General features: G+C 41.1%; 1 protein-coding gene across 1 annotated transcript in view; it reads left to right on the top strand.

The window, feature by feature from the left end:
* DPT (dermatopontin) overlaps nucleotides 1–16,532 on the top strand; it is a 25,223-nt gene extending 8,691 nt beyond the window's left edge. Inside the window, exons 2-4 of the mRNA XM_010139977.1 lie at nucleotides 1,498–1,623; nucleotides 12,327–12,434; nucleotides 16,466–16,532. Coding sequence (XP_010138279.1) covers nucleotides 1,498–1,623; nucleotides 12,327–12,434; nucleotides 16,466–16,532 — 301 coding nt within the window. The remainder of the gene's footprint in view (nucleotides 1–1,497; nucleotides 1,624–12,326; nucleotides 12,435–16,465) is intronic.
* The last annotated feature ends 1,343 nt before the right edge of the window (nucleotides 16,533–17,875 follow it).

Genomic DNA, 17,875 nt, shown 5'->3' with positions numbered 1-17,875 from the left:
TGAAATCATCTGAGTGAGAGCCAAACTGCCTTACTTGGTGTGATACCATAGCAACTCAGTCCCCATCACTGCTTAACTCTGAAGGTCTTCGAAAGAGTTTCACGAGGCACAGCAAGTATGTGTGGTCCCACCAACAGGGGATATACGGGGATACAACTAAATGTAAACACTCTCGTCTGAACAACAGAGCACAGTGGAAGAGATATGGAAGAGACTCCTGGTTCAAAGGTGAAAGTTGAAAGGAAGAGGAATTCATCCCTGCACTGGTCAAAATCGATCATTTTTTCAGCTTTTGCATACAAACAATTTAGCCTCATGCTTTGCAAACACTAACACCTGTATGCACAAGTGAATGGCTTTCCAAACACCAAACCCTACTAGATGACGTGTTTTCTCTTCTGGGAACTCAAGGCTCGTTAAAATAAAATACGAGGTCATTGAATAACACTAGGGGAAAATTTTGGTATTTCTTAATCATAAAGTTACTTCTGAAAACATCTTCTGGATACATCAGTACATTTGATTTTGTGTCATTATGAGGAAGGTTTGCTACAGCTTTAGGCTGCCAGTTTTCCTTGATGAAGGAAAGGAAATGGAAGAAACTGCATTCCTGTAATTTTCTCGAATAGTGCAACAATGAGGCTAGGAGGGTGCTTGAGAAAATGAGCACTCAACAGCTGAGTTAATGAGCTGTCTGTTTTCATGCTTACCTTGTCTTTTGTCTCCAAGAAGCAATATAGTCAAACTGATTATCACTTGACTTATTTTGGGTATCAGTGTCCAGATGCTTGCAGGGTGTGCTGAAGGAGAAGCTTACATCTACATCCGCAGAGAGCGCGTCTACTTCCCGAGTACACAGAAGGCATAGAGCAGAAGATTTTTCTTTTGAAAATCCAGTCATAAAATTTGTGTGAATCTTAACATTTCATAAGTCTCAGTTTTCCTCATGTGATTGTTATCCAATCATGATTTCATCACAAGCCTATGATATTTTGAACTGAAAGTACATTTTCCTGGAGACAGGTAATTGAGAAAGAAATAAGTTGCTGAACTTCTCTTATAAAATAGTTCGTAAGGCTTCTTTTTTTGTAGAGAATCAGTTGAAAAAATTGCTCCAGTGAACACCAGAGACCAGCAGTCAAAGATAACATTATTAATTATTTGAAATCTGTCTCATGATTTGTAAGTGGTTGAGAATGTTGACACTGGAACAATCTTCCTGCTTGATTAGCATACAGGAATGATGAAATACTTAAAAACTTAAACAGTTTTCAGTGCAACATAAATGTTAAGATATTATTAGTTAACTACAGCTGCTTTCTTATACAAAATGATAACTCAATACAAAGCAAGTGCATACAGTGCTTCTCAACACAAAGCCAAACCCTTAGCTTCCACCCTGAATCAAAAAAATTAATGCTGTTTACAAAAGTGCTTGAAACTCTCAGTGAATACAGTATTGTGTTTTTCTTACGTGTTCTTTCTCCTCTTTATTAGGTATCAAACCTGCTCAAACAATGGGCTGGTGGCTGGTTTCCAAAGCCAGTATTTTCCATCTGTGCTTGACCGTGAATGGCAATTTTACTGCTGCCGCTATAGCCGGAGATGTCCGTATTCATGCTGGTGAGTTCAAGTAGAAAACGAACCTGTTAGCTTCCTTTTCCCAGCAGTTCCTGTAAATATCTCTGGCTGCCTGGCCTGTCAAAAACCTTGTCTGAGAGAAAGTTGACTATGTTTTAAGGAGCTAAGCAAGTTATTTCCAGTCTGACGACAGGATTCTTGAGGATCCATGGCTAGGGGAAGAGAATGGGGGCACAGTTACGCTGAACAATGCAATGCAGTAGATGAACTCTGAATTAAGAGGTGTGGATATAAGCAGCAGCCTAGCTATGCTGGAAACCACGACAGAAGTCTCCAAAGTGGAAGAGCATGTCAAAAGTGGTCACACAGCTCCAACTATAAATCCAGCACATTTACTGCAGTAGGAACATCTCTGCACTGTGCAGTTTGTCCTGGTTTGAGTTAGAAAATGCTGTTCAGAGATTTTACTTTCCAGCTCAGTCTCTTCTAAGTGACATCACTTTCTGAAGTTAACGGCATGTTTTTTCAGGCAGTGTCTGCTTCTCGAAGTGACAACGCTGGATGTTTACAGTTACCGCCAGGGACTGGGGTGCAGAAAGGCTCTTGCTTGTACTTTCTCCAGTGCAGACCAAGGTCACTGCTGAATCCCGTGTGCCACGGTGGGGGTGCAGTAAGTGAGAGGCTGCACCTGCAGGGAGGAACAGACAGGACAGGTGACCCTAAACTGACCAACAAGGTGTTCCTCCCATAGACATCATATTCAGTATAAAGCTGAGGGTCTTTCTCTTTTTTCTCTCTTCTTCAATGGCCAGTGTCTGAGAAAGACTCTGACTGTTCTGCCTTCAATCCCAATCCATAAGTCTCTCTCCCTTGCTCCTTTTCTCTTTCCCCTCTTTGGGAAGGTGGGAGGGGCTAACAGAGAGCATCTGTCATTCATCTAGCAGCTGGTCCAGCTCTAACTTATGATGCAATCGTATCACAGTGACTTACAGGAGTGAACTCCCTGCCAGTTACCTTAGAAAAAAAATATCCTCTGGCTGACAATTTGGGATTCTTGTATTTGTATTGCATACAAATTGCTCCCTCTCTCAAGGCTGTTTGAAGACCAAAGTCAAAATAAGCTACTGATCATAGTCCAAACCTAAAAATATGGTGGCCTCACCTCAAGAGAGTATCACAACTGGTGCTGGCAACCTCACAGAGGCTATGGAAAAATAAGCTACACATCCTGAGCTTCCCTGTGTCCTCAGGTACAGGTACTCTAAACTGAGACTGAAGCACAGTAGCAGACTCTGTAGAGAAAGCTCGTATTGCTCCTGTCCATTCTGTGTAACAGAACTTGTAATTTTACTCTCCAGGGCTACCAATCCATCTGTTCTCACTGATAGAAAGAATCACCCTCCTGCACTATAAAAAAAAAAAAAAGAAGAAGAAAACAGGGGGGAAAAAGAATCTGTGCTTGAATCTTTGTTTCCACAACTCAGCTTTGAAGTAAGCTTCCCATTCAGATGTAAACTGTGTTTACATGCCCATTGGTCTTACTCTGCCTTGCTTTGCATACTTCAGTCTCCTTGGAGCCAGCAGGAAAATAAATGGGTTTATTATTATTATTATTTTTAAAGATTTTAAATGACAGGAACTGTGTAACTAAGTCTTTGAACATTCTTCTGCCCCCTTTCCAGCCTACGCTGCCTACAGATGTTCTCTACCTGGGGGTTTATCTACATACCTGCCCAGGCTCTTTCCTCTGAGGGAAACTCATTCTAACTTTTCTTCCAGTCTCTCTTGCTCCTCTAATATTGCACGTATTTTCAGAGAGGCAATAGAAACCTTCTCTGACCTCTTTTGTTGTTGACAGTTCTGCTTCCCTCAGACACCATCCTGACAACCGGGAACAGCTTTGTTGCTGCCTTGCAAATTGTATTCAGAGTAATGCAAATCCTAAAGAAACGTTTGGGGTTACTGATGTCTTTTGTTTCCATCCCATCTGCAGATAGATTTCTGCACTGCCTTTCTATTTCCAACAATGACAACACTCCATTTTTATGCTTGGAAAATAATGCCTTATGCAGTTCATCTGCTACTCTTTCCATCCAGAAAAGGCACCATTTCAAAGGAAGGTGAAGTAATTCTCCCCTTTAAGCAGGGTAGAAGTCCCTTGTGCTCATGTTCTTCTGGGAGGGGAGACCTGTAAAATCTCTGGGAAGACCTGTCACCTGGCTTGTGAAAAGCTTCTGGTGCGTAGTTTTATAAAATCATTTTGTACCCTGTATTACCAGGCTCAGTCACCCCATCTGCAGCCCAAATTGCTCTGTTCAAGTTAACAGCCTATCCTGACACTTCCATATCCTCCCTCAGCCTGGAGAGTCTCTCATACAGTTTCTTCAACTTGAGAGCCTTGTTTGCCTTACTCTCTTGAAATGCCTCCTTACAATATATTTCTTCCAAATTATTTCAAGCTCTTATTCTGCCTTTGGAGTTAGCAAGGTAGATACAAGCCCTTTCTACGTACAGTTATACAAATTAGGATGTTACGGTCTGGATGGACAGACAACTAGATGGGTGAAAAAATTGGTGGTTTAACAGGCTCAGAGGGTAATGATTAAAGGGTGAAACCCTGCCTGTGTGCCCATTACAAGCATAGCACTGTAACTAACAGCCTACCCTGGGACCTGACCTGCTTAACATCTTTATCAATGACCTTGAGGAGGAGGAAACAGAGCATAGTCTCACCAAGTTTGCGTATGACACCACACTGGAAAGAACAGCTGATATGCTTGAGGGCAGGACCGCTGTTCAGAGGGGTATAAAGAAAACCTCTATGAGAACAGGGAGATAGTAGAGCAGGCTCCCTGGTGAGGCTCTGCAGGCTCCAGCCTTGGAGGTTTTCAAGACTCGACTGAATAATGTCCTGAACAGCCTCATCTCAGCTCTTAGTACCCTGCTTTGAGCAGGGGCCTGTACCAGAGATCTGTTGAGGTCCCTTTCCACTGGAGTTATCCTGTGATCCCAAATAGGAGGACTGCTCTTGTGGAGAGCCCACCACACAGTTAAACTCTCCTCTACAAAACAGTGGTCTCCTGCCTATGGTCTGCTGGTAATGGTTTCTCTTCTGTTTTATTCTCTTCACCCTGCCTAGACATCGTCTGGGAGAGTGCTAGTTGTTATGCTAACATATAAGCAACATGAACCCCAATGTACAGTGCGAAGCCCCATGCTTTGGACTCTTCTTTTACTACCACAGATGTGACTTGTCTGAATGGTTAACTTCTGTGTACAGCAACTAAACTTCCCGTTCCCTAAGCCCAGGAGATCTCATTCACAACTTCACCACTATTGGCATTTCCAAGTTATCGTCACAAAACATTGTTCATATATTGCTTCTGGTCTGTATCTTGCAGTCTGTTTAAGATGCATTTGACAAAGAGAATGTGTTTTCCAAACAATCTCCTGATTTCCAAACACTGTTTCCAAACACTGCTTCCAAACAATGTTTCCAAACTATTCCTCCTGAAGTGAGCTGGTCTTCCCTACAATGAATAATGACAGGTTTTCCCCGTGTATATGAGCCATGCAAATGGTTTGTTAGAATTTGACCTGTTTTTTACAGATGGAACTTTCCTGTGTTTTCTGATTCCTTCTAATACTTATTGGAATACTAATTTATAACACCATCATGTTGACTGAAAAATGGTTACACACTTCGCTTAAGAACATGCGATGGTCTTTGCATTGGTAGCATCTATATCCTTACTCTTAAAGCCCAGGAGTTTTGTTTCACAGATCGTCTTCTCACCATTAATTCACAGTTTACTTGTACAGTAAGCTCCTATTGAAAAGAAATATACTAAACTTTTCCAGTCTTGTAGTTCGGCGCTTGCTATTTTTTTTTTTACAAGTATTTTTTTCCTTTCTCACCATGCCAAATCTTGTCATGGATTCTGTTAATTTTTACCATGCTGAAAATAATTAACATTCCTCACAGGAGACAGAAAAGCTCCCATTATTTTACCTGGCTAGGGAATACTAGCACAGTAAAATAAACTGTGTGCTGATTCAAACCATACAGGAAGCAAATCTATCACAGATGCAGAGACGGTGTTATTAAGTGGTCCCATTAGAGCTCAGATTTTTCCATTTGCCAGGAAATTGAAAGCTAGACTCCATACTCTCAAAAGCAAACACATGTTACAGAGAAGCCCCAAGTCTGCGCAGACTGTTTATGACTGTTTGCCCTCTCCAGACAAGCAGCAGTCCAAGTGCCAGAAAGTCTGTCTGGAGCTGTGGCTGCTCTCTGTCACACTGACATTGTCCAGGCAATGATTATCTTTTCCAAGAGTTATGGGGCTTAAAGAACTTACTTGTTTTCTTGAGCCAATCTGCCGCCAAAGCCATATTGATACGAGACCCTATGCAAGTTTCTCAGAAATTACCAACAGCAGACATACAAATCCAAGAGGTGAATTAGGAATGGTGGAAACATGCACTTATGTGAACCCAATTGCCCTCTCCTTTTTTTTTTTTAAAGAAAAGGTATTCAACTGATTTTTTTAATATGTATTTATGTATCTATCTCAGAAAACACAACCCTTAAACATAGTTCAACCTCCAGGACCATATTCCAGAGACATCTTAGGAGAAACACATTTGCTTAACATTGGAAAGTTAGCTAAACTTATTCAAGACTTGTCTTTCCTGAGGAAGAGGCATAAGGCGCCCTGAGCAATCTGCTGCTGCTTGTATCTGTATGGCATGAGCTTGTGTAGGACTCCAAGAACTGTTGTCCCACTGTGTTGGCCTTGTGGTTCCTCAGCCCTGTGGACACTTGTGGTTTTCACTACCACAGAGTCAAAACAGAAGGGCAGTCATGTGTGTAGGTGAGTCTGTGAGCTCAGAGGCTGGGCCCAAAACACACATGACACGGCCACATCAGAAAACTGCTCATCTCTGAGCAGCTCCAGGACACCTCTAGTTCCCTGGCAGCCCAGAAATCTGGAATACATACTGGAAGCATTGGCAGGAATTTCTCTAGACAGTTTATTAAGGCCTTCTTTGGGTTTTCGGCATAGCACACTTTTTAAAAGGGGATGACCGCTGTCTTCCAGCTGTAGGAAGAATTGAAATTGATTAAAGTGGCATATTTATTCCCATCTTCACCAAATGTAACATGCTCATGGCTCTTGAAACAATCTTGAAGAATTTGTAAATACTATCTCTAACAGTAAGGCCATTCAGGGGACATTCCTTGCCCTCAAAGGTCAGAAAGTTAATGTCAAAGCTTATGTTTTCCTCTGGAAATGGAACAGCTCCTTCTTTTGGCTGTGGCATTGTTAGAGGAAGACTTTAGCAATGAAAAGGAAAATGAAGGTTAAAGAGGAGCCATTTGTCTTGTTAGGGCTGTAGTTGCACAAGAATTGAGAAATGCAAGACAATCCGAAATAACGTGCTTACTAGAAGGGAACAAGGATACTCAACAGCTGGAGAAGGAAACAGTGAGCTCTGCCACTGACTGTCTTTGATATTTCTAAAAACTGCTGGATGTCTGAAGGCAAGGCATACCCACAGTTCCCATTTACTTCTCTAAGGGGCAGGCTGTACAATACTAACAAGGCCGCTGGTGCCACTTGATCTTCTTACTGGTAAAAAACAGAATCATGATAACTATTTATGCAAGTTAATTGTTGAAAGAGTGACAGGGATCACCACAGATCAGTAGAAAACATTCTTCTCAGTGCTAAATAAGTAAGTAACTGTGTTTTCTATTAATCTCCAGCATATTAATTCTTCACCATGGAAAATAAAGAATGTTACTAGTTTCAGACTAAAATAATAATGTCAGTAATCCTGTTAAAGATTTAATGCCTTTTTTTCAATACTTTTTCCACTCTGAGCAAGATTTATAGGATTATAGTAAAGTACATTAGAAAAACATGGGAATGGGTGGAGTGATGCAAACCGGTCAGAAGATAAACCATGCCACATCACCTCTATACCAGCTAAAAACCCCATCATGAAGATATCTTTTTCTGTCAGGTTTTCCTGCTCTCACCCATACATGCCAAACCATTTAAATCTCATCTCACAAGTATTTCTTTCCAATGTTTTAACACAGAATTACCTGCTTTCTCTTCTCTCGACAATGCCACTTGTGCTCCAAGTCTCGTGTCCAAACATCATATACTTGATAATAACCTGAAGTGAATTTGCAAATTCTAACCAGAATTCCTGTGTTTCCTGTATTAATTCTTGCAAATAGATCATATGGATTGAAAAGATTACCACTTGCTAAAGGTGTCACATTGCTATTTTCTCCCTTATGAGCCCTTCCCCAAACTTAACGCCCATGTGCATATCTGAGTTTAGAAAACAATCCCACTAAATGCACCCCACTAACCCCTATATAGATCCTCTGCCTCCTTGGGTTTTTTTTGGCACCACATCAATGCCTAGGTGCCACTAGCAGCATAGCACAGGACTTCTCACAGCTGGTTTGCAACCTTCTCTTCTAGGGCCTTCTCTCTCAGGCACCACAAGCACCACATCTTGGTCCTAGAAGCCTTAGATCACCCCAAATGGCAGCAGCAACTTCATCTCAGCAGTCGGCAATTCCCAAGCTTCTCACTGCTCCCCTAGTCCAGTTTTCTTTGCAAAGAGCCAGAAGCCCTTACAGAGCCCTCATACAGGTTACTATGGATGGCTTTTCCCAAATGGGTCTTGTCCTTGGGCTTGGCCTCCTTGGGAGTTCAGACTCCCGTGGGCAGGCACGCCCTCAGTAGCTAGGGAAAAAAATGCCTCTCCCTTGTTTCATGATTCCTCTCAGGTATAAACCATACATTGCCACACGTGGCTTACAAAGGCTACCACGTTTGTAAATAAATTACCTGTCTGTAGGGCTTTGGCAGGTTGTTCACTGCTGATATGCATTAGAGAGTAAAACACTCAGTTAAGCACTTGATATTGAGGTTACACACAAAGCTACAACAAACGCGGTGAGAAGCACTGTCCTGTGCCAGGCAGATCACTTTGAGAAGACCCTTAAATGACCTTTCTCCCCTCCATGATGAGAAAACCACATACTGAATATCTCTGAGCATTAAACACTAAAGCATCTCTCAGGGCAGATACATTTTGTGCAGCTTACCTTTGGGATTCCAAAATTAGTGATAATAGAGAAGGGCTGGGTCACACCACAGAGCCCTGCTAGACGAGTGACCAATTACATTTCTTTCTAAAGGGTACAGCACAATCCAGATGACCTTGAGATGTATAGGCTTAAGGGAACAGCTTCATAAATGGAGAACTGAATTAGACAGACAGACACACAGACCCAAGTGAATTTGAACATTGCTGTCATAGCACAATTTATAATTTTTCTCTCCAGAACAAAAGGAGTCAGTAGGCATCTGTCTATGTAACAAGACAAACTTCAGAGCAGCTCAAGTCCCCAAATCATTTACTTTTGGTAATTGCATGTATTTGCTTTTTGAACATTTCTTAGTGGAGGATCCTTAAAAGGCTCAATGGTAATGTGGAGAAGTTAGCAGAGAGGGAGGAGGAAATGGCAGCAGGCAGAAGGAAAAGTGAGGGAAGCTAAATGAAGGCTTCCTAGTGCATCATCCATTCACTTCAGAATAACACTGCCTACTTCTGTGAGACCCTTCACAGTAATTCAGGATCTTGTCATCAGATTTTCAATGGAAAGGATCATAAAACAAGTTCAAAGAGCTGACTCTCAGTTCTGTTTCTGAGAAGAGCTGAAAGCAGCTTTTTAACCTTGTATTTTAGTCTTGTCTGCACAGTGCATAGGGCTGGTCAAGATTACAGAACATTTTCCTTGCTGAATGCCAAACAGATGTTATGAAACACATTTGGTGGAACATATATAAACAGATGTCTTAGTGTTTTCTCATCATAATAGCCAAAAAAAGCCCTAAAACCTGGAGCTGGTCCTCATGCTACTTTTTAAAAACCTGCTATGAGCCAGATGCAATTCAAAGATGCAATTATCAGATACTCAGAGTCCAAATCAGTAAACTGAATATGGGGATCCTCCTCTGTCAGACACAGCAGCCACACCATTAACTTTCTTTTCCTCCAAAACAGGTGTCCACGTTTTCCCTGTTGGGAATGTTACCCACCATATGCTAATTCATAAAGTGTGTCTTTGAGGTATCTGCTGAGACTGTGCTAGTCGGTCTGGGCTAAAACCATCCCAGGGATTGTTCTAATAATTTGCTCATCTAGGCAATCGAATTACAGTGCCCAGAAACATTCTCTGGTGTTGTTTACTTTATTAGCATAGATGTAACCCCAGTTTCTCTTGGCTATGGATCCAGAAATATTCTCAAGTTCCCAGGTTCAGAGCAATGGCTTCACTGACGGGAGACCTGTTCAGGCAAAAAAGTCCTCCTCAAGGCCTTGATTTCTGCGTAAAGAAAATGGGTAAAATACAGACCAGGTAGCATAAGTAAGGCTTTGTGAAGTATATTGTAACTCTCATTACAGCTCTGGGCATGGAGTGCAGGACCCTGAAAGGAGCTCTTTGCAAACTGGAAGGCTTTCAGCAAGTTGGCTATACCAAGGGACCAGCTTATGCTCAGGTTGTTACTTTTATGGGGACATAAAGGTGTATTACAGATTAAAGTCATAGGTCTAAGTAAAAAAGTATTCAGATCAGAGCCATTACCCTGTCTGACGCTGACAAATAAATATATATTTGGGAGCATGTCCTGAAAGCAAAAATGATAATGTCAATCCTCAATCGAAATAACAAATAAATGGGGTTTGCCTTAGTTTGACAGAAACACATTCAGGTGATGATCTTTAGTCTAGGAAAAACCACCAGCCAGCTGGTGAGAAGCCATGAGAAACAGCTTTTTGTAATATTTGTATTTATTTTCTTTGTCTGGGTCAGAGCCAGTTCTTTTAAAATCCATAGTGGTCTAATTTTGGACTTTTCATGGGAGCTGGACCAAAGACAGTTGCTCTAGTTTTCCCTCCGGCAGAGCATACTACTGAGTCTGTCTATTTATCTGTGCTACAAATTGCCGGTGTATGTGATTTCCTCTATTTCTCCTCGCCCGTGGCAGCTGTCTGCATGACCTGTGAAATACTGCCGTTCACTTCTTATCAATGGCACAGCACTGTGAGGGCTTGGTCAGAGCTCTGACAACAGATGCTGCGACCAGGCTGGTCTTCTGCTTCCCAAACACACTTGGGTACGGGTGTTCTTGTACTGCAGCTTGTGGTCTGTTTGATGATTGCTATGGCCAAAGGGCAGAAGGCACAAGAACAAGATATGGTCAAAGAAGCTGACTGTTGAACCTTAAGGATCTTATAAGGATCCTTGAGTTTCAAACTCAGTCCCATTTTTCTTTTGTGAAGGAATAGTGATTTGTTAGGAATGATGTTCAATGGAATGATGGTCTTCTTTCATTTTCAAAAGATGAAAATGACCTGGAATTAAGTCACATCTGCTTTACAGCAGTAAATAGAGTAAGAATAGGGTAAACAAAGTGGTCGAAAATACATTTAAAATACACAGAGGATTTTTTTGTTATAACAAGTGGCTCTATGAGAAAGCAGCCTAATAACCTAGAGTCTCTCAATTTTCAGGTAAACTTCCAGCTTCTGAGTACTCCAACTGTTACTGGTTTGGGCTCTAAATACCCCCAAAGGACCAGATATTAAAAACTTAAAACCACCCCAATAATTATATTTCTAGTAAGTAAAATTTTTAAGCTTGTGCTCAAAGCCCACCAATTTCATGCGTGTGAGTGCTTGGCTGGGATGTGGAAGCATCACCTTCAAGCATGATTCAGGTATTGCTGAATTAAGTCAGAAAAATGGATGTCAGGATTTCTGTAAAGGCATTTTAACCCAGTTAGTCTTGACAGGAGTTGAGCAGTTCATTTCCATGGGGACAGCATCTCCCTTACAGGGAACCTGATTCCTCTCTTTGCCGTTTCAGAGTGAAGCTGACACAACTCCTCTAGCAACATCCATGTAAAATGATGTAATACAAGGGAAGACTGAGTGCCATGTTTTCATTCCTGACCTCTAACATAATGTTGACAAAAGGTACTGGTCAACATCCCAGTCCCTTCCTGCATCTGTTCATTATCTGTAAAACCAAGTACAGTATTACTTGCCTATTTCCCAGAGAAACAGTGACCATAATTTGATTAATAAGTGCAGAAGCACTTTGAGCTTCTTAGATAAAATACACTGCACAAATACTGTCCAGGCCCGTGTTTTTACATTATAAACTAGGCAGAAAGTGAAAACAACAAAGCGGAATACCTTAATTGCTACATTCATTTAATATAATTAATGAATGAATATGTGCTTGTAGTTATTGACTTGGCCACATTTACAGCACTCTTCAGCACCGAGGGACTCACAAGAATCCAGGGCAAACCCGTGCAATGAAGACCTAAGTAGTTGACAAGCTTTACATTCTTACACAGGCTGCTTTTATCCCAGAGCTGCAGATGTTTATTCAGACAATATTCCAACTTGCTCTTAACAGTTCTAAACTTAGTGAAATTTATTCAAATAGCTACACAAATTGTTTTCATAGGAGAGAAAGGCAGCCTCATAGGTGAGACTGCATCTTGCACTGCTGTTAAGAAACAAGAACTTTCAAAGAAGCAGGAAATATGTACCATTTGAGTTACATTCAGTCAACTGGACTTATTTCTAAGATGGTAAATTATTTTCTCTTCTTTTTCCTTAATGTAAAGGTTAACAACGGAATATCCAGGACACTACGGAGAAGATATGGACATGATGATGTACACTTATGACTATTACATCCGTGGGGCAACCACAACTTTCTCTGCTGTGGACAGGTTTGCTTTTTGTCCGTTTCATTAGAAATTAAGAAAACCAAAAAGTCTTTCTTTTTTTATTCCTCAAACAGTGCATGGCTACACATCACCTGCTGTGGTCAGCATCAGGCTAATATTTCTGAGCACCAAAGTCCAAAGCGCGAGTGGCTAATCGTCCAGAGTGGTGCATCAGGAATAGAGCATCTTCATGCACAAAGAGATCATTTGCTTTGTCCCTCTGAGTAGAGAAAAATACAGCAATTGTGGTTTGGCTGAATATGAGCTCTGCAAAGTGTAACAGTCAAGGCTGGCTACAGGAGAAGTGGAGAGAGAAGAGAGAAATGGGAGTTTAAACACACCAAGATTTCAAGCTGTCTCTAGCAACACTCAAATGAGCCATAGTGCTTTTGTCACTGTGATGCCCTCAGCTTACCAGAACACACTAGGAATCCCTCAGCTAGAAGATTTCCTAAAATGAGGAGGCTTTTCCAGAAATTATAACATATTGTCAGACTGTTGAGGGCCCATAACTGTAATTTTCTGGGTAAAATTCATTAACTCATTTATTACCAAATGGAAACCATGTCTGCAAATTGTTCCTACAGGTGGAAGAGCAATTTTCCCAGTTAATTGAGTCAAAGATTTCTATTTATCCCTTTAGATAAAGAGTTTACATGTTGCAGGGGACGCCTCTGTTCTGGGTTTTTTCTCTTAAATATGCCCCAGTGCTATTCTAAATCCTCGATCCTCACCGCCATGGCAGAGACTAGGGGAGATAACACAAACAGTGCACTCCCCTACAGCTGGATTCCAGCCTCCATCAGATGTGGATGGGGGTAAAGTCAGGAATCACAAAAACAAGCTGGAAAACAGAGCAGTTGAGGTAACAGATGCCTCTGAACATTTTAAATGGGTCAAACAGAGAAAACAATTGTCTAAAAAGCAAGACAAAAGCAGCCAGAAAGCATTAGCAGAAGCCTGAAGTATCTCTGGGAGCACAGTCAGGAATATGGTGGTAGCGCTGATGCAAACAGGATGACCTATGGATGTAAATAAAGGAACATTTGCAGGGAAAGGCAGTAACTTTTGTTAGACAGACTGATATGGTCAAGTTTCAGAGAAAGATATGGGGTATGTGAAGCAGGTTGTAAACAACCAAAACTGCCCACATAGACATGCGCGCTGTAAATCCTTGGCAAAAGACCTACCAAAATTAAAAAAAAAAAAAAAAAAAAAAAAAAAAAAAAAAAAAAAAAAAAAAAAAAAAAAAAAAAAAAAAAAAAAAAAAGGAAAAAAAATCCCAAAACTTCAGCCTGAGTTCTGAAACCTGCTAAGTGATGATGGCATGGCTTCCTTGCAGAGCCTTGTCACAGGGCTTTGGTCTGGTTGGATCAGTCTCTCAAGTTCAGAGAGTACCACTGGAGCATTCACAACCCGACCTGCAGTGAGTAGGTTGGACAGGGAGGTGGGGATTACCAGATGTTCTTGGTAGGTGCCACAGCTTGCCCTTGTCTGTGTGGTATGAAAACAGCACTTGCAAACTCTCCTAAGAGCATTTCTTTTACAAAATCTGTTCTCTGCTCCATTTATCTGAATGTACTGAATAACAGGTAATCTCATAACTGCTGCAGACATCATCACTGAGAGATAAATCAACACCCAAGTACCCCAGCGCAAGTACATTTGAAATGTCTGGACAAGCTGGATATCTACTGAGGTCAGCTGAGCTGAATTATAGGGTATTTTAGGTCCCTAATAAGTTTCATCTGACCAAAGAAAGAGGATTTTGTCAAACTCAATATGAATAGGAATTCATAGACTTTTTTTTTTAACTGAATTGGAAACAGATTATTTGGCAACATTTGGAGATAAAATGTATTTTCCCTATAGCATCAAAAATTCAAATCTGACAGCACATGACAGCTGGAGAGTAAAAGTCTTGACTCACCAAGCCAAGGAAAATGCATGCAGTTATCAATTTGGAGAGACCTATAATCTGGTGTTAAGGATCTGCAAAGGCAAATTCATATATAATCTAGAGAACAACACACAGGGCAATTTCTGACAGGACCTGCATCCCAAGTGAAAAACTGGTGAGGAATCTACAAACTGAAGCAGGCTGGTAGCTACTGAATTAAATACACAGCTCCAATGGTACAAAGTAATTGCCTGCATCCTGAAAAGTTGGACATAATATGCTTAACTTCGAACAAAAGTAATGCAAAAAAGATAAAATGAGACATTAAATGCATGAAATTATGGGCCATCAACTAGGCTAAAGTGTCTGCAAGTCCAAACTTACAACTTCAGAAATAATTCTGTTCCAGAATTTTAAATCATGTTATTAATTCAGGTAAATACATTTATTTTCAAGAACTTAACTTTTGAGTTTATAATATCTTGTTTTAGAAAAATGACCTCAGCTTTTGAGGTAAACATCTCTCTGACAACAGGAGATTAGTTTAGACCTTAATTTTGACCCATATAATCCTGTTAATCCACATGAGTAATTTTTTTTTCCGTCTCTCTGGGTACCTTAGTGACCGAAAGAGTAATTACCGTCTTTGAAGAGCATGAACATAGTCCAAACGAGGATCTCCTAAAATACACCTAAAAATGAATCTTGCATTTCATTAACTTTTGGTAACAATTTCGTGAGTCACTCATCTCATGGCTTGGCTTCACGGGCAAAGATTTACCCATGCTTACTGCAAGCGTTTCATGAGTAAATTACAATAAAAAAACACCTAGAAAAGGCCTAAATAAAACAAAAAAATAATGAAAGCCGAAATGAGATGCTTTATATCTACACACTTCAGGGTCAAATTAATTTTATTCCAGGACAGAGTTACCCAGTCAATGAAACCATATAAACGCAGTTAATACCAAAATCGGGCTGTTGTCCCTGCATACCCTGAGAGGCAGCAGGTTCTGCACCAGTTTCCTCACTGTTTAGAGCTGGCCAGGACTGTGAAGGAGTTTTGTAAAGCAAGTTCCTATTGAACCACGCCAGCAGTATTACCAGTCCCATGCCTCAGGTTTGGGAGATCACTATTAGCAGAATCTAAACTTTCAGAAACCTCTCAAGAGTACTAGCCGTTTCCAATTTAAATGATGGCTGCCATCTCCAAGGACTGTACTTTAGATCTAAACTCCCGCTACCCAGTATCAAGCAGCCTAAATTGAACATCTGCTCCACAGCAGAAGAGCATTTGATCCTCTGAACTCATGCCTTTTTGTCAAGGGAAAATTTAACGCACAATAAGCTCAAGTGGAAATTTGTATCCTGTTGCGGCTGTTGAACACTAAATCCCTAGTCTCCACTGTTAAATCATGCTGCTCCAGTCATGTTTCCTACTAACTCTTGTTAGTAGGTATCGTATCGCTCTCCCGAGAGGGAATACAGACATGCAATTACTCACAAACCAGGAAGAGTATAAACTCTCCTTACACTCATAAACATTACTCTGCCTCACATGTGACTTGTGGACATCAAGGATGAGAAGTGAACTTAATTTCTCTCACTATTGATTCATTCACATCTTTAATAAAGGACTCTAGCTAGAAGACCTAGTATTGGAAAGAAGAAGAAAAAAATAGTTTATTTTGCTGTGTGAATAACTCCCCCCTTAGAAATGGCTTGAAAATAACCCACACATTTTACTTTGTACATATTCCTGAGAAATAGATTACATGATAACAACTTTTAACAAAACCATCCTTTTCCTCTTGGTCACTGATTTAAAGTTAATTTAGAACTGGTCACCATCAAGAGTCATTTTCTTCTGAAGGATGATTTTCCTGAAGGATGAAGTTCTAGTTATTCAAAGAGCTGATTTTATTGACTTGTAAGGGAGTGTGAAGGAATTATAACTATCAGACATACTTAATCTCCCTCCAGCCCATAAAAACAGAAAGCACTCAGGAAAGTCAGCGAATGGCAGACAGATGTTTTTGTGGCCACAATAACCGGTGAAAAGTTACTCTTGTGTAGTCCTATCCTCTGCAGTTCTGGCTCACTAATACCTCTCTCTTTTCTCTCTTTCATGCAGGGATCGCCAGTGGAAATTCATTGTCTGCAGGATGACAGAGTACGACTGCCCATTTCAAAATGTTTAAAAAGATTGAGCGTACCCTACTTGGAAAGCTCGTGGACGATCAGGGTGGGATGAGGGTCAGTGATTACTGGAGAAGGGCAATTAGGATCACCAAAAAAAGTGCCAAGACTCATCAGCTGTCTGCTGAAGAAAAAAATCTTTCCCTCTGGAGCTAATAAATAAATTGCCAGCTCATGTGCTTCCAACAGCAGTTTTGGAGGATTCCTTCAAGCTGCACTGGCAGTTGTATCCCCCAACTAAAATTGCTTATGACATAAACATTTATGATACGCAAGTCTATGGCATATGCACAGTTGCCTTTTTTGATATATACATATAGCTGTTCTGAACACATACAACTTTCTTTCACATAGCAACTTTGTATAAATTGCTTCCCAGCACTGTCACTCCAAATGAGGTGGCATCATACCATAAGCTTTCCAACATCCACTAGACTTTCCTGTCTTCTACTTTGTACTTGGAACCAACCCAATGATCTCTACCAGCTTCTCAGTGTTTAGTAGCTGAAGTGTACTGAAAGCAGCATCAGAAGGTCTCTGGTGTACTGCATCTGGCGCTACCTGTAACAGCCCTTGGTGTAACTCCATTGTGACAAAGGTCTGCCTGGGAATTCCAGGTATTTACAGCACTGGAAGACATCAATACCTGATTAAAATGAGAGTAGATCCATCAATAAAGACAGAAGACTAACCCAGCTTTACTGAGAGCCTCTTTTATACTGTCTTAAAAATCTCTAATGACATAACTAGCCAGGAGCTCTCTTCTGGGCAAACCCAGGAGTAGGTCAGGCCACTCAGGTCAGGCATTCCCACCTGAGTTGATGGAAAAGGCCAGGCGCTACAGCTAGGCGTAGAAGGATCATCTGCTCTGGACGGACACCCATCTCCCTCACAACTTAATCTTGACTGCTTAGGCTGCTCTGGATTCTGTGAACACACCATGGGCTCATGGATGCTTCTGAGCAGACAGTCCAATATCATCTTAAGCTGATTTAGACAATAGCACCATGGAAAGGAGCAGTTCTGCTCTCATGTCCACTAGAGCTGCGGTGTCATGTTGTCCCATATGTCACCTTTCTCCCTCATCCCTGTCCCAGTCACTTCCTTCCACCCATGCTCTATTCCCAGCTCCACCCTAGCAGAGCATCTGTGTAAAATACATTTCACAGGGCTCCTCTTCAGAAAGTTAAGTAATCCTCACACGAGGAAAAGCATGGGTGGGAAACAGAATGTATCTTGGGGAAAGGCAGAAATGGGATGTGCCGCCCCCCCCCCCCAAAAAAAAAAGAGTGGTTCCTGTGAAGTCCCAGGACAGCTAGTTAGCAAAGTTAGGAACTGAACTGAA

The sequence above is a fragment of the Buceros rhinoceros genome, unplaced genomic scaffold (genome assembly GCF_000710305.1).
Source record: "Buceros rhinoceros silvestris isolate BGI_N320 unplaced genomic scaffold, ASM71030v1 scaffold60, whole genome shotgun sequence".
In the NCBI taxonomy this organism is placed as follows: Eukaryota; Metazoa; Chordata; class Aves; order Bucerotiformes; family Bucerotidae; genus Buceros; species Buceros rhinoceros.
Note: the sequence above shows the minus strand (reverse complement) of the source record. Positions and strands in the feature narration are given on the sequence as shown.